We start from the raw sequence: 23,186 nt of genomic DNA, 5'->3' as shown, positions 1-23,186 counted from the left end.
TGAGTGGTCAAGCGAGTAAACGTTGGCGTTCTCTATATTCGTATTCTTTTCTTCGCCCCGCATTGAACTGAAGTCTCTTTGTGTTTTACGAATATTTTGCGCGTTTTATTTCATTATTTTGGCGGGCTACGCGTCATTTAGGACTTAAATGTGCACGTATTGAGTGCATATGGTCTAATTATGAACTCCTAATATGGATCGTTGTTGATACACTTTGCGTACCTGTGTTGAAGGAGAAAGTTCTAACGGTTTTGATAAGAGACCTTGCTTTTGACAGAATTTTATAGCTTATTTGAAACTGGAGCGGTGTTTTGAGGGCTTACATGAGATAAGAACTTAAATTTATTTGCACTTGACAAGCCGCTTTCGCGGGCTTGGTTTTGTAATGGAAACACTCCTTGGGAAGACCTATTTTCCTTGATAACAAGTAGTTCCATCTTCAGTTAGTCTTACATATGCATTAATAAATTAAAAATTTAGGAGTTTTTTTATCGAAAGTTATTTCGTTAACTAATTAGTGGAAAAGTTTACCATTTCTGTACCTAAAAAAACCTAAAAGCTAATTTTATACATTAACAGGTGTATCTGATGTCAACCACGTGGGTTTTCAATTTTGAATTTCGCGCCTTTAACGACTCACGCACTGCGCACCATCTGCCTGTCATATTTGACGCAATACGAATGCGATGTGAAAAAGAGCATTCAAAACTCAAAAGTCAAATTTAGCGAAATAATGACGGTAATTTAACTAAATATATTCAAAAATATTCGAATTTCGTTCGAAATTATTGAAAAAAGCGAACTACAACGAAAAATATGCACGAATTTCTTATAGAACTTCGAAGAAACTTGAAAAGGAAAGTACAAAATATTATGCTGCAAAGTGCCTAGGCTTAGGCCATGAAGTCTTGGCCCGGGTGTCTTCTGTCAAAATTCAAGCAATGTTCCATAGCGAGTGCCGGCCTATTTCTACTTTTTTAAGGGATTATAAGTGGAATAGAGAGTTGATTAAGGTAAGAAAAATCGCCTTAATATATCATATTCAAATAATAAATATAGAAATCGCGATAAACCAAAGTCAAAAGATAAATTGACATCCCTGGCTTCTTCTTCCGCCTTAATTGCATGTCAGTTTTGATAAAACACTTACTTTGAATGTGTGGCAAGGTTAACGTGAGGTACCCTTCGATCATTTTAGGTAGGAATTTCAATCCTAAATAATCATAGCTTAGAAGAAAAGAGTGCTCAAAATGGGTGACCTGCAAGCAACTTTGGAGTTTATGGTGCAACTTCACCGGTTTTTTAACGTGGACCTCTTTCAAAGAGGGTAAGTATCTCTATCTCTATCTTTTAGGATATTTAATTTAAAACAGATTTAATAGAAAAACGTTTAATAGCTTTTATCAAGTGAGAGCATCGCTTAAAGTTCCACCTAAACTCCCAGCAAAAGTTGAAGTTAGCCTGCCTAAAAACAGCTGTAAGCTTTAGTTGGAAATGTATTAACTATTAATATTTCTCCAGAGTTAAATTTATTTGCATCTCTAGCTTGCTCTTTAGTTTTTCCCGCCTGTGTCGTTAATGGAACGGCTGTCAGCAAAACATTCCAAATATTGTACAAAAATGAAGAAGTTTTTCTCGATGATATTATCTCTTTCAAAACACACATTCTTTTAGAAGGACACAAGGTACTTTGGTTTTTTGAAGTTGAACTGCCAAAGATAGCTCAAAATTGTGAATTGCCTATAATTTGTAGGTGAGAGATTCGTTAGTCAAAGCTGGCATTCAGTTGGTCCTTGAATTGTGGTTCACTGACCAACATTTTGGGTAAAGGTCAAGTTAACATTGTTATCGGAAGACAGTACATTGATTAAATAAACACTTATTATTATTAGCCCTGATCATCATAGTTCAATCCAATGCGTCAGTACTCGCGTTTTGCAACTTCATTTTGACCCTTCTAGAGGTCTCCATCATCATCTTCCGGTTATGTTTGACTATTTTCATTTATCCGTCGTGACTGTCACCATTCATTCCACCCTTTTGGCACTCTGCCAGCCATATCTTAGGTATATTTCAGCGTTGTCGTTATTCAATGTCGCCAACTCAAACTGGTATCCATTTTTTATTTTAGTCTACAGAAGGCTCCTAAAACGCCGTTCGCGTCTAGTAGCCCTCGTTTGTCTTCTAAAAAAGCCCACTTTTCGAGTTTAGAAATGTTATTCTTTGGCAACCAACATATTGGTCGAGCTCTTCCCCAAAGTACTCGAATTCATAGAGGTCGTTTAGTTCATTGGGAACTTTGTAGTTTGCTATTAGCGGCTCATGCCGGGTTGAGAAGAAAGCTGAGTGAATACATGAAGCTTCTTCCACCTTGGCAACAATTAAAAATTGGTAAAAAGAAGTTATATCGAAGCGAGCGAGTATCAGTCAGGGTTGAATTTATTTTCTATGTCTTAAAGATTCCACCGAGTGTTTAAATAACTTGGAGGGCTTAAGTGAATTGGCCAAAGAATGCCAGAAACTTATTGACAAAACATCAAACACTCCGTCGTCCTCAACTTGCTCTCTAAACGCGAAAGATCCCCTTGCCTTCTATAACAACGCAACTTTGAAAAGCATTTTAAATAGCTGCCAAGATGAAGAAGAGTTGCTTGTGTCGGCTAACAGCGATATCGCGCAGCTCTGCGGCGCGTTGGTCGTTCTTTGGCAACAGTTTTTGGAAATTGTGCTGGGGAGGGAGAAGGTTCTCGAGCATCTGGCTAAACAACATCACCATCAGAGGGTTAAGAGGTTCTCGGAGGCCTTTTTCTTGATTGAAAGGCCCAGAGAATCAGCCACTCATCCCTGCGAGACTGGAATGATGATTTATCAAGATGTCACTGAGGAGCTAAGACGTTCCAATTACCTAAACTCACTGCCGCCCTTGGAAGTAGAGTCCTTAGACTTAGATGGCGATTGCAATACTTTACCCATAATTTACGAGGAACATTATCAAGAAACTGCCAGACGCGCGTCTCTTAGTCGGAGCTCTCGTTAGTATCATTTTAAATTATTGTCTGTAGTTTTGGTTCAGTAGGGATGTTAGTTCAAGTTGTAACCAGGGTTTGTACGGAACCTGGATATCCTGGATAACCTGGATAAGTCAGGGATATGGAAAATAGGGGAATAAGTCAGGGATTTAAAACATTTCCCTAAAAAGTCAGGGATATGTCAGGGATTTTGTTTGACATATCAAACCATTCTTCATGCAATGCTAAATATGAGCCAGGTGTGATGAAGTTGGCTCTGGTAAACACGTTAAAATGGTCAGGGATATAGGCAACATTTGGTCAGGGATAACCTGGAAAAGTCAGGGATTTTCAATTGAAAAATTTCGTACGAACCCTGGTAACGGTTCTAGGAGAGACGGGTGTTTGATAGTGTATTCTATTTCCTCTGTTCAGACTCTACAGTCAGTCTGTGCGACGTTGGTTTTATGCTCGAGGAATCAAAATCCTCCAAGGATTCTTCTAGGTCTTCTCGAGCACGAAGCGAGTCTCAGAGTAGTGCAGAATTGAGAGCCAACAACAAATCGGAGGAAGCGCGAAAGGTCCGAAGTCCTTCCATCGTCTCTTTGAGCGACGATTCTCCAGTTTTCTCTCCCGTTTCCAAAACCCCATTCACCTCCTCGTCTACGAGCAACGTCTATTCCTTTCAACAACAATGCGGTTCGGGAACCGGGATGAACAAAACTTCGCTCAGGGAGAAGTTTCTTAACTCCTTAAAATTCGATATTGATTACGAAAGGGAAGAATATAGCGTGACGCCGTCTTCCAAAAGGCATGGCAAAATGGCCTTAAGGTCCAAGATAAAGATTAGAGCCAGAACGGCCAATTTCCTGAAACAGTTCAGGAAAGGAAGTAGTTGCCAATACGCCAGACATCATCACCACCACCACCATCAAAATGGCAACAGCGTTGTCCTATTAGGATTTAAAAAAATTGAAAATACCAAAATATCAGCTTCTTGCCACGAGAGACTTTGCAAAGTCCAGCCTCTCTTTGAAGTTGGCATGAGGCATTCTTTAAGCACCCTTTCTGTCGTGGGAACTCTTAGCTACATAGGAGACCGGCAATCGTCTTTACAAAGCAGCGAATCCATGCCCGATCTTTCTTCTACAATTCCACCCCCTCCACCACCTCCTAGATCTCGGTTTTTGAGTTCCGAGTTAGGTTACGCGTGCAACGGGCAACTAGATTCGTCCAATGTCAATGTTAACCAAGCTTTTGAGAGGCAGATTGCTAGGGCTTGTTCGGAATTTATGCTACAGCCTTGTCCCGGCATTCACGGTGGTAGTACTTCTTCTCTGGCCATTTTGCGAGACAAACTTAGCAACAAAAACCAGGCGGAAGGTAATGGTAAAAACAACGCTGGCGCCAATAAGAAAGGGTCCAAGAAGTTGAGGTCTAGTTCGCTAGGAAGAGCGGATGTTAACCATAAAGTCCAGTTTTTGAACAAAACCAGAAACCCGCCGGTTGCTGCTCAAATTGCCGAACCGAGTCATATATATGAGGAAATATGCCCGCCTTCACCACCTCAACAGTTTAGGGACGAACCTAAGAGGAACTCTGCGCCCGAGAAACCTAAAACGCAACCACCAACTTCTTTGCCCAAATCGGATTCTCAAGAAATGAAGGCGGTACCTCCGCCCCCGAGAAAATCACCACTGCCCAGTCCTAAACCAAAATCGACATCCAGAAGTCCATCATCAACTTCGGAACCTGGTGTGGAAAAGTTTGAAGAGTGTCAAGGGACAATGTTTTTCCCTAAACCTCCGCCCGAGTTTTCCGAAGACGCGTCTAAAGCCGCCGCCGCTGATATAGAGAAAGATGAGAAGGAGAAAGAACCATCCGTTGTAGAAATCGCTGAAGAAGCTAAACCAAAGCCAGAAGAGATTAATATCTTTCCAGCAGATGTGATAAGACATCAACCCGTTAAAGATAATACAATAATTCCTCCACCTAAATCTATGCTTTCGCAATGCGAAATTGATAGAGTTAGAGCGGAGTAAGTCATTCGAGATTACTTTTACTTGTAATTTAAGCCATAATTCCTTTACCTTTTGTACTTAGTTTTGATAAGCCAAGGTCCCAAAGTGTTGAGAGACCAAAGAAGTCTAAACACGTTCGAAGAATGTCGTATTTTGAAAGAAAATGTACCATATTAGAGATGCTGACCGACGTGTCTACTTCAGATCCGGATGATTATTACAGACCGGCTTATTGCAACGGAAGCCCTCCTGAACATTACAAAAGTAACTCATCTTCCGTGTCAAACTGTGATCACCATCAGAGGAGCCAAAGCTTAGCTACTACCTCTCTCTGGGATAATACGTTGGACGAGAACTCGCCCAGCCTCCGAAGGATATCCGCTATTGGTGCCGAAATGATTAGTTTTGTCAAAGCAAAGGAAGAATTTCGCCAACAGCTGGGCTATCCTTGGTTATGGTATAGGTACGTCTCTTTAACCTAAAGATACGCCCATTTGGACTTGAACGCTTTAATTGAACAAACTCTAACTATTTCAGTGATTTCCCTACCCTCGCATCTGTGGTTCCCTATTTCCAATGTGATAACGACCTTCGTGCCTTTAGTCCGGAAGGGCTGCATCTCATTGTTTGCGTGCATGGACTGGATGGTAATTATAAAGCCTTTATCTAAACTCTTAAGAAACTTTTATAATTGCGCGCGAATCTGTTGATAGGCAACAGTGCGGACTTACGTTTAGTCAGAACGTATCTAGAACTCGGTCTACCCACCGCTAACTTTGAGTTTCTAATGAGTGAAAGGAATCAAGGCGAAACGTTTGACGACTTTGAAACGATGACGGATCGCTTAGTCTCTGAAATAACTTACCACGTAGAAGTATATGGGTTAAATCCATCTAGAATTAGGTAATTATACGGTTGCGGGATTAGGTAGGTGAGGTGAGGTGAAGAACTGGTAAGTAACCGTGTTTCTCAGCTTTATCGGTCATTCGCTGGGAAACATTATCATTCGTTCAGCTCTGGCTCGTCCGGAGATGAAACCATTTTTAGGACTTCTCCATACCTTCATGTCTCTTTCGGGACCTCATCTGGGCACTCTATACAATAATAGCGGACTAGTTAACATGGGTACGATGAAAGGTTATAGCTTATTCTCAACCTTTCATGCCTAAGAAGTGTGCCTTTTAATCTCTTAGGCATGTGGTTTATGCAAAAATGGAAGAAAAGTGGCTCTCTCTTGCAATTAGCGATGAAGGATTCACTCGATCCTAAAAACACATTTTTGTATAAGCTTAGCAAAAAACCAGGTACATTTCGATCGAAGTAATGGTTCCTTTTTTAGGGAAATTTGTTATTAAGGTAGGTATAATACTTGGTTTGTTTAGGTTTAGAGTTTTTTCGCAACGTGCTATTGTTCGGTTCGTCTCAAGATAGATACGTTCCCATCCACTCTGCTAGAATCGAGCTATGTAAAGCCGCAGTTAAAGATAACTCCTCACAAGGTAAATTGTTTTAGAATTTAGGCCTATTTTTTTGGGGGGGGGGGAGGGGGGACATTCCAGGTTTCATTACTACATCTCTTTGGGCTACCGTACCAATTGGCCATATGTCTAATCAGCGCCACTAGCGGATGGTCTGAAAACTACTCCCATAGAGTCTAGGTATATTTAAGCGGGTTTGCAGAATTTCCGTCAGATGGCGCGGCGTTCGAGCCACCTGGCTATGATTCTGTAAACCCTCTTAAATATACCTAGTCTCTATGGGAGTAGTTCTCAGACCATCCGCTAGTGGCGCTGATTAGACAAATGGCCAATTGAAATATTTCTATAAACAAAAAACAACAGGAAACTGTTACCGGGAAATGGTCAGCAACTTACTTCAACCTATAATTAAACGCCCTGATGTACATTTCGTTCGCTACGATATACATCACGCTTTGCCTAGCAGCGCAAATACGTTAATTGGTCGAGCTGCTCACATTGCCGTACTCGATTCCGAACTATTTATCGAAAAATTCATGGTGGTGTGTGGTCTAAAATACTTCGCTTAGGAAAATGAAAGGAAAAACACAAAAAAAAATTACACCCAATTTTCAAAAAAACTTTAAAACACTCTCGACAAATATAAATATATATATATATATTTCACCTTTAGACCACGAAACACAAAACTAAATAATTAAGCGTACGCAGTGCACTGAGTGCAGTGAGATTGTTCGCCGCCATAATTAACACTTCTCTTCTAATTAACTTTGTTATAATTTAATTGAGATACGAATGAACCGACTTTAATTAGTTTGGGATCAAATTATTTAATTAATTAATTAGTTCTCCCAAGCTTAAGAAAAACTAGTGCAATATTCTATGCGCCAATTAGTTTTTTTTTTTTTTTAATATGATTCCTATTTTTAATTTAATTATTTTTTTTAAAGCTGATTTAATTTAAAATCAACAATTACAATTACAATTAGACAAAGCTATATTACAAAGCGCGCTTATTTATATATCGTCGTATATACCTTTTTGGGTGTTTCATTGTTGTTTGTTTATTTGTTTACACAAAAGAGCTTACGTATTTAGTGTAAACAAACGTTTAAGGGTTTGATAATACTCATAGGCTACAATTAATTTTATTTTTTGCTTTTTATAATTTTTTTCTCTGTTGTTTTTATTGCGGAATTGTATTGGTCACTTTGCCAAGTAGTAATTGAATTTAGTGGCATTTAGGACCCGGGGTTTTGTTTTAAATGGCAATTTAAGCTGCGGCGGCGCGAAGCTAGTTTTAATTATCGCTAAAGCATACAAAAAGGTTACATTTTTAAGTTTATAAATTTATTATTAACTAAAATATTTATTTTACATTTTTATTTTTTATTACGTTATTTTTTTTTTTTTGCGTTCCATCCGCGTTGAACGCAATTTGGTTACTATCACAAAAACAAACCAGTGGCAGTATTTATTACCCTGTATAGAATTGATATTTACAATAAGAAAGATATAAAAAAAAAGCAACAAACACCTGTGATTTTACGTAAACATTCGTTTGTACGTCTTCAATTATAAGTTATCGTAAGTTTATAAGATATGTTCCTTACGTACTAAGCCTTTGACAGCGCCTCACCACCAGGCGTCGCTTTACCTCGAATCTATGACCTACGTCACGTCATGACAAGCTCCAGCAAGAAGTGATATCTAGTTTATTAGGGAGAAGGTATAAGTTGCCTAAGCATGAGCTCGCCATAGTCCCAGTCCCCCTTTCAAAATACAAGGGGGGACGTAAAAGGAGGCCGGGCTATTTCGCTTCTCCTCAGTCGGAAAATACGTAATTTTTGTCATTCGCTTCGCGCTGACGACCTGACGTAAGTTTTCAAGAACCAATGAAATGCTGGTTGTAATTTAGAGGCGGGGACTAACTCCGGGCCTACGTTTGGACTGGAGATAAAGCTGGAAATGTGGCGAATTTATGCCTTCTCCCTAATAAACTTGATATCACTTCTTGGCTCCAGTTTGTAAATTGTAACTTGTGAAAAACTTATGGAGCATATCTTATGAACTTACCAAGTTATACGTGTGTGTGTTATTTGGGGTTATCGTAAAGAATGCTTAGGATAAACGTAACTTTTAGTCTAACGTAACGTCTTCTTTCTCTGAATTAAGTTTTACCCCCATAGATAAAATATATTTAAACGAAATCAATCATTGCTCATTTAGTGAAGAAGTTAAATACGTTTTTAACTTTTAAACAACGTACGTTTTTCTTGAAATAAGAAAAATTAAAACTCGCGCTCTCTCTTTTTTACTTAAAACATCGTTCTCTCCCCAGTTTAAAACTTTTTCTCGTAATTACTAGAGACCTGATTAATTTTTTGGTGCCATATAAATATACTTAGATTACAAATTTTACTGACATAGTGCGCAATACGCCGGGGGGGGGGGGACAATAGAACGCTACAGGTAAGGAACAGTTCAATGCTTTTTTTACTGTATTGTAAATAATATTTTAACTAACGCCAAAATAACTGTTTTAACCTCGATTTAACAGAATGCAAGATAGTTAAATAAATAAATCGTTTTAAGAGTTTTAATGAAATAAATAAATAATGCATATCGTACCAATAATAATAAATAAAAAAAGCTCATCTATTTTAAATTGTTTGAGGAATAGTCAAGAAGTGATATCTAGTTTATTAGGGAGAAGGTTTAAGATGCCTAAGTATTCGCGCGCCTTAGTCCCAGCAGTTCCCCTTTCAAAATACAAGGGGGGACGTAAAAGGAGGCCGGGCTATTTGGCCTCTCCTCAGTTGGAAAATACGTATTTTTCGTCATTCGCGTCGCGCTGACGTGAGTTTTCAAGAACCAATGAGATGCTGGTTGTAATTTAGAGGCGGCGGGGATTAACTCCGGACCTACGTTTGGACTGGAGATAAAGCTGGAAATGTGGCGAATAGGCGATTTCAAAAAATGACGTTTCACAGGTGCGCGCGCAGAAATTAGGGAGGGAAAAATGCCTTCCATCTCTGCTTTTTCCCCCGGCTACATATTTTGTATTGGGGACTTTTTGAAAAGGCCTATTTATACCTTCTCCCTATTAAACTATATATCACTTGTTGGAATAGTTATATATATATAACTTCAGAGAAAGAAGACCGTTATTCATTCCATCTTCTTTGAAATAATTAAATTCCTGATAGTACTAACTAGCTAACCTAGGTTTTAGAAAAACTTTTTAATTAATTCTTTTTAAATTAACCGGTACTAAAATGGTTCTACAAATATATTCACTAGTTAGATATATAAACAAACATTTTTTATAACTAAAAAAATATATAATTTAATAACATAGTCCCATTACATTATTAAAATTACTAAAATAATTAATCCTAAACCAAAAATAGGTAACTAATAACTTGGATTAATAAAAAAAAAAAAAAGAATTCCACGTATATTGAAAAAGCAAAAAAACCACTTTGCTTCCGATAAACAAAGTAATAGGCATAGTACTAAATATTTTACAAGCTCATCATATTAATAAAGGTCAACTCTCGTTTTTAATTGATTTTTAAATAGCGATAATTAATTAAATATAACTAATTATTACTACCAGATACTATAAATATAATAACTAATTAAATAATAAAGGGGATGATAACCTTCTGTACAAATTACCAGTAACCTCGAAAACTGCCGCTATTATGGGGGGATTAACCATTTTAACTTTTAAATGGGATTAAAATTAATCATTCTTTGTTTTCTATGTATATAGAAAGCTGTATATATTAATATACAATACTTATAGGGTAGTGGTATCGTATGTACAGTGTAATTATTAAGTATGTTACACATTTAATTTGATCAGTAATTATTTAATGATAATATTTAAAATATCCCCCATTTTATTCAAATTATAATTAAACGCTTTTAATGATCATAATTATATCTTTATTTTATATAATTTAACTGAAATTATAACTGCTTAATGTGAAATTAAAATTACCCATTTTACTTTATGGCTCTAGAACAGACAATCTACGGTATTTAATATCTTGATCTATGCCTTCTTAACGTTATAAGTTTATTTTAATTAATATTAATTTAAATTTTCCAATAAACCCGAATTCTTCTTCCCATTTATTCTACCTCAAATATAAATATTTCGAGATAACGATGGGAAAAACTAATATCTGTAAGAATAAATTTAGTTTTTAAATGTGCCCATCACTTAAATTATTATCGGCTATCGCAAGAAAATGTCTAATATAGGCTGTAATCTATAAATTCTATAGATATTTTTAATTGCTCTTGATGAAATTGATTACAAAGATAAAAAACAAAAGGAAGTTTTTATGTGTTTAGGCTGTGTAATATCGATAACTCAATTTAATATAAATAAATTGTAACAAATTATGGTGTCATTGAAAGATGAAGATGTTTTCGTTTTTCAAAAACTCCGCACCATCCAAAAATCAACCATTGCGGAATTTGCGGGAAATTTGGCTGCGTTCATGAACATGCAGCCAGGAACCCAAGAACCGTCATTTTACCCTGCTGAAACTAGGTTCGGTTTCATTGGTGCAAGTCTCTGAACGCATTTTAATTGGCGCCTTTCTGGAAATGTGGCTGCAAACGTGCAAAGGGATTACTATCTTCTCTTTGTTTGTCCGAGATGTCTTTGTTGGCAAGTTTTGGCGGACAATGAGACAGTGCAATATTGGTAAGCCGGTAACGCGAGAGTGGTAATTAAAATCGGGTAAAAACGGAAATTAAACTTAAAGATTTATTATAGAAGAAAAGGACACACGCTTATTTGAATGGTAAATATATAATTATCTTAAAAGTTTTTAACGGTTTTTGGTGATGGGTCACGGGTGGTTAGATTTTGATCGTCTTTTTGTTAAGCCTTGGTCAATCGCATCTTATTTGCCAAGTGCAGCCCCCTCTCTAGTTTGAACTTTGTTCCCCCTCTTAGTTTGCCCGGCCCGAACTTGCCTATGTAGTGATAGGTCAATGGTGCGTGTAATTGGGCCCAATGTCCAATGAAACAGTAAAAACTCAAGTTTTGATAAGAAGACTTTTAATATATAAACAGATATGTGAATAACAATATATTTATAAAATCAAGAACGTAAAGTTGCCTCGTAAAGAAGCGTAATATCGTCGTAAAATAACTTGAGTGGCGTATTTGGTTGGTAGTAGGAGGGTGGATTATTCTGTAGGCCTAAATTGAGCTTGGAAGAACCACGGTAAATAGTTTTTATTGTTTAATAACTAGCGATTGCTTATAGTTATTGATTTTTAACACCTTTAAATATAATTACACATTGAGAAAAATCTCGAAAAACCTTCTTTTAGACTAAATCTTTATATTTGTTTGCTAAAATAAGGTTCTTTTGGCACCTCTACATTTATATATCTGGCTGGCGATTGTACTTTAGAAGTGATTGTTTGTAATTTATGCGTGTACGTTTCCGGCTTTTACAAAACAACAAGAAAATTTAGACACGCTCTCTCTCTCTCTCATCGCCTTAACAACTAACCCTTGGTCTTTAGGCTTCTATTTAAATTCTACTTCCGGTCTAGGAAATTTGGTATATATAGTAGTATGGGAAGGTGTGTTCTAGGCCTAACTTTGGGAACATGATTCCGTAGGGTCGCATTGGGGGATTATTTTTGGAATATCAAAATAGGATTTGTGGTTAGGCGGCCGGTGCTATGAATTGAAACTTCAGTGGTGCGCCATTCCCTTTTCGTAAAATCGCGTAGATAATTTTGTAAAATCTAGATAACTTTAGCATCATCTTTTATATTAAATATAATCACACATTTTAGTTTTCTATGTTAAGAAACATCGAGATATTTTTATAACTCGAAACAGGTTTTTTATATTATTATTATTCGTAACCTGAACTATACGTCTACACCGACCCACACTTATACACGCTCTAAGACTCTATACTATACCCTTGAACTTTAATTGGTCATTAATAGGCCTTAATTGGTCCACGTTGTTTGTCTCCCTTTACGACTCTGTTTCTGGTTTATTCTCCAAAGCCCTTTGTCTAACGAAGGGGTGTCTCTTTGACGCTGAACTCTGTCCATCTTGGTCCTTGGGGTCCGATTCACCCTCTGAAGAATTATCATTGTTTTTATTACCCTGTTTCTTCCCTCGTGAACTATTACTACTAAAAGAGTCAGTTCTGACGCGTTCTTGAGGGTCGTTCTCATCCTGACTACCCTCGAATCTCGAGAATGATTTGTCTTTTAACCAATTAGGGGAATGGGGTATGCACGTATTGCGACGGTAGCTTATGTCCGAAGCGTTATTGGCCCCGCTGTTATTTCGGCTTAGGTTAGGTGGTGTCCGCGAATGAGGACTCCTAGTCCCGCTATTGTTTCTGCTAACGGCCTGGGGGGTCCTGAAGTTCATCTCGGCCGTGGCTCCGCTGTTATTACGACTTAACGACGGGGATGTATGCGTCATAGGACTCCTGGCTCCGCTATTGTTTCGACTGATGGACTGTTGAGGCGTGCGATACCCTCCCCCGCTGCTGCGACTAGAATCCCGGCTCAAGGACCTGAGGTTCCGGTCAAAACTGGATTGAGGCGTATGACGTCGACTTCCGGGAGGCGTGCTCTTGGCTCCGGACGCCGACGAGGCGTTGCTAGAACTGCGAAACCCCAAAGTGTTATGATGTCCTCCGCCACCACCGCAGGGCGAAGTTCCTCCTTGGTTCCTTTTCTCTTCTTTTACCTTCAAGGTGAATGAACCTTGCGGAAGGTACAAGTCCATGGCCATTGAATTGTTGGAATCGTATTTAGTTTGACCATCCACCATTAAATTTACGTTGCCCGTATTTGGTCCCAGTCCACTTTCTAAGGCGGATGTGTTACATGAAAGATTATCGCTTCCACGTTCTGCAATATTTCATTTAGTCACCTTCTCTGTTTTATGACAAGATGTATTCTTACTATTATTTACTTACCACCTTGATAATCCATGGAAACTGCTTGTCTAAAATACTTTTGTCCACCAATGGATGGACGGTGGGGCGTCGGTGAGCCACCGCGATAGAAACTTGGTGGCGCCAAGAGGTTTTTACTTAAAACATTATCAACCCTCTGTTCCGGTTTCAACAACTTCTCAGCTTCCGGGTTATCGTCCTGTTCTTCTTCTCCACCTGTCGCTCCTCTGCAGTCACTTGGTGACCTCTTATTGAGAGCCGCGGCTCGAAGGATGTCTGATTCTGAAGGACACTTTCTTAGCGTTTTCGCCATCGTCCTGTTACAAGATCTGACCCAGTTTTAATCGAGCTGATGACCCAAATTTAACCTTTAAGCCTTACCTCGGGGCCACGGGACTCAGTTTCCCGGATTCGATACTGGATTGTAAAAATTTCCCAAAGTTGATGAGCGAATCGTTGACGGAATTTCTAAACTCTCTTTGATGGTTCGTTTGACGCTTTTCCGACGATTGCGATTTTATTTGGCTTCGGTTGGACGCCAAGTTTCTTCTGACTAAAAATCGCTCCCAAGACGTACGACTGGAGTTAACCGAACCGGTGCTGGTACTGGGTACAACCTGGACAATAATTTGCAATTACTAACCGTAAATAACGGGTTGGTGGCTCGTTGATAGACCATTTTAATTTAACTCTAGACATCAGTACTCTTAGCCCATCATTGTTGTGTGTTATCGTAGCTAACAGAAATGTATTCCGAAACTTATATATTTTTCCTGATAGCCGCTTTAAATTTAAATGTAGAATTAGGTCTGTTTGCTTTCCCTCCCAAGAGTCTAGACATACATTTATCCAAATGAAGTATTTTCTTTAGCTAAACCTAATGGACTCGAACAAAACTCTCTCAACCTTGAAAATGGTAGTCATTATCTCCGTCTCGAGTTAAATTGAAATGACCCTTTTTGCAATTGGTATCCTGGAAAATATACCTGAGGTCTATTCTTTCGAAACCAAACTGGTACTATTTTAGGAGCCGTATCCCTGGCCTCGAAGGTCATGACGCAAGCGGCCACGATAATGAAACCACCTACTCCCATGACAACTGGTCCCAAATACGTTAGAATGTTCAATTGCGAATCCCGTTTCTCATTTTTAACCATGACAGTCTCGTTTCCGCGTCTCTCGGGAACCGTTGACAATCGGTCCGAATAGTAACCTGAATACCCAAGAATTCACTGTTTAATAACCTAAATATTATGCTAACTTCTTTTCTAAAATATTTAAAGACTACGAATGTTTGAGGATAACCCGAAAGGAAACGTAATGTTTATGTTATAATCGACTAAATTCATGATAAAAGAGTTATAAAAAGTTATATTTAGGAGACTATTTACTCCCACTCGCGTCTTATCGAAACCGAAACAGAACGTGTCTGTGAGAGTTAAGATATAATCAAATTAAAATAAATATCCCGTTTTTCTCCTACCAAACTTTTGTTTTTGAGAGGGCGACAAACTTTTTTCCCGTATAATTTCCTCGTTTAAAAGACTAGAGAAAGCTATTTGCATCGCATTTTATCGCCCGAGCCGAGAAGTTTGCGCCAAGTTTAAAATAATAATAATAATATAAAAAAAACACTTACCCAGAGTTGCCATTCCAGCACCAGTAGCGATAAGGAAGACCCCTAACGTCATAGCCTTGCAGACGCTCCAAAGACATCGGTCCGTCATTTTACCCCTAACTGTAGAGACATTCCAAGCTCGCGATGCCGAAATAATATTCGGGTTGACCACCCCACCAACCACAACGGGTTGACCAACGTTGACCTTTGTCGTAGCCGCCGTGGTGGTTGTGGACATTGCTGGCGCTGTATTACAAGCGACATTTTGATGTTTTTGAGGAAGTAACTCCGTTGTTGTTTCGTCTTTTGGCGTTTCGTAATCATTTTTATGATCCTTGTCACTCGAATCCAATAAGCCGAGTTCACAATCTTTTCCCGTTGAGGTTTGACGTCTGTGTTCTGGTTTTTGACCCTCGGTCATGCTGATTCCGTTTTAAACTACAAAACCTGTTGTAAAAACACGTATGGGATATTAAAGGCACGGTAGATGATCTACGTGTACGTGTTGGCTGGTTTAACAAACAATGGTTTTTGTAGATCGAATTTACCAAGCCACAGGTAGTACGTACGAGACAAATGGATTTATTTAGATATAGGGTAAAAGAAACGCCCCTGAAACGTGTACGCCAATCAAATAGGGAATCCTTAAGAAAGCTACTAGCTTATACGTCCTAGGGTGCGTACGTGTAGGTTGTATCATTAACCATGAAGGTCACGTATACAGTTTTCTATGTTCCCCTATATACTTCAAACACTTGTCGCAATTCGTCAACTTAATTATACGATTTATTTATTTTTGGTTAATGACGTTCATATATACAGCGACACGCCTTCCCTCGATCGTTATTATAACTAACCATAATCCCTCGTATTCGTTTTATAATTTGCATGATTTATAAACCTGCCCTTTAACTCGTTAGGGAAAATATATTCGATCTCAAGAAATGACCATAAATTTCTCTATATCGCAAAAAGAAGATAGTGTAGGTGTCAAAAAGGGCAAAAGTGAAAAATTTCATCTACAAGTATAACAGGGGGGTAAAAAGGCCTTTGCAGACCCCGAACCTCTTACGCAATTCGAAAGTCAGTTCTAACACGGGTAAGGCAAGCGACTTACCCTTTCTTGCCGTAAATCGTTTCTCCAATGCCGCTGACGCCGTCGTCTTCGTAACAACCACCATGATGTCCGAGAGTCTTTTTCCTTTCTTTTTTTTTCTTTATATCTTCCTTCGGTCAGTTTAGCATTTACCCATTTATGATAAATTGTTTTTCGCTCCGTTAGACAATTGCTTTTGGGTCCCTCTCTCTAACCCCCCAACCAATAACGAAGGACCAAGGAGAGTGGAGGAAAGGGGTACGGAAATTTTGATTTAATGGAACAGCGCGATAATATCAGGACTGAGTGAAATGCTACTCGTAAGCGCGACTCGAAAGGGTTGACCCCTACCTGTTGGTCCTTTTCTAGATATCTATTCCTAAAAATGTTGTCTTCCTTTTCCTGACTCGGGTGTATTACACAGTGGCTACAGTGGGTCGTCGCCGTGTGAAATTTTGTATCGATCTTCTCTTTGGGATTGAATAGCTTAGGGATCTTTCAGTCTCTCTCTCTCTCTGCTGGCTGGTTTTCCTCAAAAGATTCTAGTAGCGTCGCTGTCTCAACTTCTCTCGCGTTGCTCCGTAGTATCTGACTGCCCCGATTTCGCTTCGTACCTACACTTTGGTGTGTGTGTGTGTGCCAAGCACCGTTGTCAGGTCTGTGTTTTGCCAGATTTATAGCACCAGGGAAGCCTTTAGTTATATGCAAGCGGCATCCCTATCGGTGACCGCCCAACCGACCAAACCGACGTACTGTCTCTCTCTCTCTCGCTTCCTCTATCTCTCTGAATGTCGCTCTACGCCGTTTTGCTTGCGTTGCGTCTGTATACCTCTTCTATAGGTTACCTTACGTAGCTGGATGTCTACCTTTCCATTATACCGAGGTTACTATTTTCGGTAGGGTTTCAATTTAAATTCAGCGTCAATACTTGGTAACTCCATCATATTGCGTTTTCTGGTTTTGCTCTTGAGACGTCACTAGGAATGGGAAGTTATGGTTTTGGGTGCAAATTTTGTTGGGTTTAAGCAAAATGATCTAGTTTAACGAGTAAGGTTTTCAAAAGGGCTCTTAATTCATACTCTATTCATCATTATCATTGGTTTAAAGTTTCTTATTCCCGAATTCCATTCCACACAAATATTTCTGTCAATAGAATTATTCCATTCCGGATATGTCATTTGTTAATATTAGAAGTTTCCAACACGCAACTATTTTAGTCAATAGAACAAGTTTTTTTTATGTTGTTCAGCCTTAATTTATGCAAGGAAAATTAGTTTCATGGTTATAATAAGCAGTATTTAATAGATGCAAAGTACATCTTAGAGATAAGTTAAGGGAAGCATTTTATGGAATGAATTCATAACCCAAAATTAATCGAGAAACACGGTTGAAAACTTGTACTTCTTCAGGGCTCTACAGGTATTTTCGTTTTGAAAGGTATATCGGAAATTAAGGGTGATGTTCTATGAACGATTTCGAGTCAAAAATGTTCAGCGTCTGGGCCACCGTTTCCACCGTTTTAAAGTTATCTAAGGGGTCATCCGTAAAACACTCAAATCAAAACTCGAAAACAGTGTCCCTTAGGGAAAAATGTTATGGAAGTTACATTTTCAACTCGAAATCGTGCACCCAAATATGCCAGACATATCAGAAACACATTTTTCTCTTTTAAAAATTCTTTAAAAATTGAGTTAAGCCTTTTTAGCAGTCAATATTTGTAATCCCTTCCCCCATTTCTTTTATTTTTATCGACTACTGCTTCTAGTACAGAGAGAGAGAGAGAGAGAGAGAGAGAGAGAGAGAGAGAGAGAGTTCCTTCTCCGTTTACACTGCAGACCCTATCCTCTTTCCTATCTCCTGACGTTTCCACTAACTTCAACTCCCCGTTCGCTCCTCGCTTCTAATATTTTCTCTCATTTCCGACGTTGGTAAACTCCCATTACTCCAATCCCTCGCCTTCAACCACCGATCATAGTATTTTAGCGGCTTGGAATGACATACAAGAATTCGAAGGGGTTTAGCGTCAATGTCAGGAAAAACCGGTGTGTTTTCGTTATAGAGAATCACTCCGCAGTGCAATGCAGGGTTATATTTTTTTCATTCATTGCTTTAAAAGTCGCTCAAATGCTATAAAAGGGGCCTTTAATATTGGTTGTTCTGTTAAGGAATATTCTCCTCGTTTGGGAAAAGGTGTTTGGTTAAAGTTTGATAGAGTCTAGGCTTTTTAAAGTAAACATGGAGAGCCTGCTAGATCCTTAATTAGATTGATTTAATTTACGCTTGGTTTAATTACATTCGTATTCCGTAAATTGTCTCGTACAAGCTTGTACCTAATCCGAATTGTGATTGGCCGAGCGACCAGTCGTCCATCAAGACTTCATTATTCATTCGAGGTTCTTGTAAACAGGTGTATCTACAATGGGGTTAGTTTAGGAGAGTTCCCATTGGTTAAGACTTACCGGATTGTAGTGGATCTGACCGACCTTGAAGAATTATTTGTATTTTAGATTTTTAGGCAGATTTTTGGTAATTTATGTAATGTTTATTCTTACCTATACAGGGTGTTTCTGATAAGTCTGCCGCGAATTAAGGGGGATGTTCTTTGGGAAATCGATTTTGAGTCGAAAATGTAACTTCTATCTATGACCTTTTTCCACAAGGGGTACTGTTTTCGAGTTCTGATTTGATGAATGTTTTAGGGATCTATTTCCCAAAGAACATCCCCTTAATTCATGCCAGACTTATCAGAAACACCCTGTATACATGCTCAGTTACAATCTTTAAATAGACGTAAAAGTCTGTAGAAAACTATAAAGTTTTTTATGTTAATTAAGTTACTTCCATGATTGTTGACCTTACTTTATTAATTAATTAATTGAATTTAGGCTTGGAAGTCTAGTATATATTTATCTTTGATAAAGCGTGATTCTGTCTGCTGTACCTAGGCCTAGTTGGGTAAATTATTTCCACTTCGTCTTCTCGAAAGCACGTCGCTTCCCTATTAAATTGATAAATCGGTTTTATACCCCCTTTTTTTCCTCTGGAGTATTTCAATATTAAAATTCAGAGCTTTCGAGATAGAAGTGGGGACTAGCTTTATAAATATACATCAATATCTCGTAGCTCTATACGCGTGCCCTTGCACTAGACTCGAACTCATTTTGAAGGTTGAAAAATATCGATTAGAAAGAATTTAGATATTAAAAGTTTAAGAATTCCGCAAAAAATGTATGAAAGTTATTATAAGGCCAGGGATAGATTTAATTTTAGAAGTAGGAATGGAGAACGGTTAGTATTTACTTCAGTCCGACTCATAGACCACCCAGTATAGAGCCCCTCCCTCCAACACGTAACGAAAAGTTTAAATTATCTTATTGGCTCACTTAAACCATACGTTTTGATGACGTTGCTGACGGGAACGGCGAAAAATACGTAATTCCTTTTTACCTCTGTCGCTATGACCCGCCTCTTCTTTCATACCCCCCCCCGTCCCGGGGAAGGGGGTCCGCGACTTTGACGCTCGCCCAGACTACTTTGTTCTCCATTCCTACTTCTAAAATTAAATCTATCCCTGATAAGGCGCATTCGAAAATGTATTTTTAAATGGAACGAATCTTAACCTCTCTATTTTACTTTGAGTAAAGAAAAAAATAAGAAAGAAGGAACTCTTCAAGTTTTAGCTTTTCACGCGAAAATTATTTTATTTCTTTCTTTTTTTCCCCGGGCTCCGGGGGGGGGGGGATGATCACGTTCCAGTTCCATGTATAGTGTTTACCTTTGACCTTTAGCTCGAGTGTTTGGGTTTTGGGAAGAACGAGCTTCTAGATAGCCCTAGGCCATCTAGGCTAGAGGTGACACGATTCGAATATGTTATTCGTTATTTGTTGCGTCGGTTTTCTACGCTGAATTTATGGATAAGCAACCGTAATATTTTGTTGTTTTTGCGTCTGCTTGTAGAGAGTGTATTTGGTCCCAAATGGAAACCTCTTGAAGAAGTTAGGGATGATGTTTTAGTTACGTTTATAGTCGACATTTTTTAAAGATGGCGGCGTATTTAAATTAAAATCCGTTAAGGTGGTTGAAAGTGACCTAATTTATTTCGTATGGGAAGTTTTTTCTCCCCGCCATTTGCAAATATCCGTCTTAGGGGGGACCTACTACTAAAGACTAATGTCGTTGCAAAACTAGTTTCACGCGATTTGGGATGGGTTTTGATGATTTTTAAGCACTTTTAATAGAGATAAATTGCTTTATGGTGTGCAAGGGGAAAGCCCAAACGCACGGGAGCCTGTAGAAAGGTGTTTCCCTCATTACACGGGTTTTGTGCGAAAAACTAACGTTCAGGGGCTAGCTAGCCAAACTTACAATAAATTTTAATTAAAAGACCGAGAGGTAAATCACTATGCATTATTAAAGCGCGTTTTAATCAGTCAATCAACTTCTAAATAAATAAATAAATAAATACAAGATTTTTTTAAATTAAGTTAATCAAAGTAAATTTCCCCGCGATAATGATGATACAGGGTGGAAAATTTTGCCAGAGACCTGTCTGCTTATTACGCCTTACCTAACGCCTTTGTGTTATGCAGGCATAATTTGTACTGGATTTACAGGAGATAGGCCTAGTAGAGAAATTAAATGAGTAGACTCAATACCTTTAATTGAAGTAAACAAATGAACCAAATCAAGCTATTTATCATTGCTTACGATATTTCAATATTTAACTTAATTGGGTAGCATACAAACACACGCTACGGAAGTTCGGTGACCAATGACTTTGTATGTTCAGGAATGCATACAGCTAATTGGAATCATTGTGTAACCATTTTCTCAACGTATCTAGGCTGATTTTTTACACGACGAATTTTACCCCGCGAGTAATTTATCGTTCTGCGCTTTGAACCTATCGCGCTCCCACACCTTTAAAAATGTCCAGATTTTCAAACCTTATCTATGAAAAAGTAAAGAAAAAAATATTTATTTACCCCCTTCTTTTCCCTTTTAAATATATGAAAGGGTTATCACCAAGACCCAAAGAGAATCACGGATAAAAATCTCTCTCTTGGGTACCCTATCCATTTTCAGTGTAGCCCTCCCAAAAGAAAAAATGCACCATTGGAATATAAACCAAGATACTGTAAAAATCGCGTGTATCTCACAATCTTCCAAGGGATGTTTTGGAGGGAAAAATTGAGAGGTCGAACACTTTCTTTTTAAGAGCAGTATGTGAGTAATAGCGAATAGAATGTTAGGAGGAAGTGTTCTGCCCCGTCGAAACCCGTGTCGACAGTGAAGACGGTCAGAGATGGTAGCTAGGGACATCCTTGGGTTTTTGATGAAAGATGCTTGGAGTAGGGGATCAATATCCAATGTTTTCTCCAGGTCCGTCGTGTCGCTTCGGTAGCGAGCGCTTTCTAGCGGAAACACCTAAAAAAACTGTAGAGGAGGACCCCATCCACTGTATGCTATACAGACCTATTTTATGTTATCTTTTACCAAAGGTTTATAGATAAAAAAGCAAAAAGTGTACTTCATTGAAGTTTGCTCGCGCCGTGTATTATCATGAGAAACGCCCCCTTTTAACCTCAGAATAGTATCGAACCCCCTTCACGATAGTAGCACAGGGAACACGTATGAATAGGTGGCTAAAGTAGCAGAATAGACCTTTTCGACGTAAAAAACGGGTAGGGAACCCTCAGTATCGGGACATACAATGGGGTTGATACATTGCCATCCGTCTCTGCGAACTCTCATGATACAAAGAGACTACAGCGCAGGTGCCAAAAATCGAGATGGAAGACAGTTTTACACCCATTTCTTTCCCTCATTTAATTCGTCTATTAACGTTTGGATCGCCACCATAGATTACTATTTTCTATATAAACCCTTTGACCTCCGAAAGCCTCTTCTCTGATTGGTACATTCGTGTATAGGTTGAGAGGAGGGTCGTTTGCTTCTCATTTTAGATGGCGTCAACAGCAAAAGGCTGGGAACTGTTAACGCAGCTACTTTTTGTTTTATCTATGAACTTTTGCTTTTATGCAGCGAGGAAGTTACGCGGGAATGCAGCCAGGATTTCATACAACCCGCCCTTTTTTCTCTCAGCCTCAGGAGTGCGATTTTCCAATCCCGCTCTCCTATGAGTCCGATTTCGAGTCATTTATTTCTAGCAGAATACGTACTAAAGTTAAAGGTAGACCTAAAATACCCCGGTTTAGTTTAGGGACTTTAGTTTCAAAGAGATTCATTCAAGTAGTGGTGTATTCTCCAACTGAAATGTATATGTACGGAGGTAATTTTTTCTGGAGGTTTTTGGGGTCATTTCTTGGGCGCGCACTTTTCTCAGGTTTTCTTATTTTCTTAAGCCTCGGTCATTCCTTCTTTGAGTAAGGGCTCGCTCGCGCGCCTTCTTTGAAAATCAAACATTTTTTGGAGTATGTTTCAGTTTTATTTCACGAGTCAACGGAGATGACTTATTTCTTTTTTATCATTCGCGATTTTTTTTTATTACGCGACATAAAAGTTAAGATAAGAAATATATCTTAAGTTTTATTTTGGAGTTACTCCATCTTAGTAATGGTGTTACTTCGATTAACAAAAGAACATCCCTCCTTAATTTCTGATACACCTTTCAGATACACCCTGTATAGAACATAAAAAGTTGATAATGTAAAGTCGCTTTGGTTACTATATATCTTTATATTTCATGACCCATTTTTATTTGAGGTCAAAGATACGAGTTTAAAAAAAAAACCCTCCAAACTCCGTATCTATTCATGAACTAGTAAAATTCTCTTCAAAAATTCGGAACCAAATAAATATTAATAAGGAAATATAAATAAGATTGCAATTTTTTAGTGTGGCAAATATAGGTCGTAACTATTGGTATTTTTTTTATAAATAATTGCATTTGAACTAATAAGAAAATGAAATATGAAAATAAAATTTATCTAAAAATAAATAAACGAATATTCCCTCAAAAATTGTT

At 38.3% G+C, this 23,186-nt stretch overlaps 3 protein-coding genes across 5 annotated transcripts in view; 2 read left to right on the top strand and 1 right to left on the bottom strand.

Moving 5' to 3' along the window:
- The first annotated feature begins 78 nt into the window (after positions 1-78).
- On the top strand, positions 79-10,943 carry LOC149717422 (protein FAM135A). The gene is made up of 18 exons (XM_089838818.1): positions 79-427; positions 580-739; positions 836-1,013; positions 1,199-1,327; positions 1,398-1,477; positions 1,546-1,685; positions 1,754-1,824; positions 1,893-2,066; positions 2,132-2,391; positions 2,460-3,032; positions 3,444-5,046; positions 5,112-5,492; positions 5,567-5,676; positions 5,743-5,932; positions 6,003-6,154; positions 6,223-6,333; positions 6,412-6,528; positions 6,871-10,943. Exons 4-18 carry the CDS (start codon positions 1,251-1,253, stop codon positions 7,074-7,076), a joined length of 4,245 nt encoding a protein of 1,414 aa, XP_089694944.1. The 5' UTR covers positions 79-427; positions 580-739; positions 836-1,013; positions 1,199-1,250; the 3' UTR covers positions 7,077-10,943.
- Positions 10,944-11,393: 450 nt separating this feature from the next.
- The window catches only part of LOC149717420 (uncharacterized), a 91,474-nt gene continuing 79,681 nt past the window's right edge, over positions 11,394-23,186 (top strand). Inside the window, exon 1 of the transcript XR_016366770.1 lies at positions 11,394-11,765. The gene's annotated coding sequence lies outside the window, so the exon portion shown is untranslated. The remainder of the gene's footprint in view (positions 11,766-23,186) is intronic.
- LOC149717421 (uncharacterized) lies at positions 11,576-16,951 on the bottom strand. Of its 3 annotated transcripts, XM_089838822.1 has the most exons (7): positions 16,550-16,951; positions 16,220-16,408; positions 15,124-15,549; positions 14,471-14,697; positions 13,866-14,101; positions 13,506-13,813; positions 11,576-13,437 (listed from the first exon to the last, which is right to left on the bottom strand). In XM_089838822.1, the coding sequence occupies exons 3-7, from the start codon at positions 15,521-15,523 to the stop codon at positions 12,542-12,544; spliced, it is 2,067 nt and encodes a 688-aa protein (XP_089694948.1). In that variant the 5' UTR covers positions 15,524-15,549; positions 16,220-16,408; positions 16,550-16,951; the 3' UTR covers positions 11,576-12,541. The 3 variants fall into 3 exon arrangements, with proteins under 3 accessions (XP_089694948.1, XP_089694947.1, XP_089694949.1); XM_089838821.1 differs by having other exon boundaries at positions 16,220-16,951; XM_089838823.1 differs by having other exon boundaries at positions 13,506-13,801; positions 16,220-16,951.

Source organism: Phalangium opilio, unplaced genomic scaffold (assembly GCF_054372755.1).
Source record: "Phalangium opilio isolate 3A_F unplaced genomic scaffold, DU_Popi_V2 ptg000003l_1, whole genome shotgun sequence".
NCBI lineage: Eukaryota > Metazoa > Arthropoda > Arachnida > Opiliones > Phalangiidae > Phalangium > Phalangium opilio.
The sequence above is the reverse complement of the archived record's forward strand: the minus strand, read 5'-3'. Positions and strand labels throughout refer to the sequence as shown.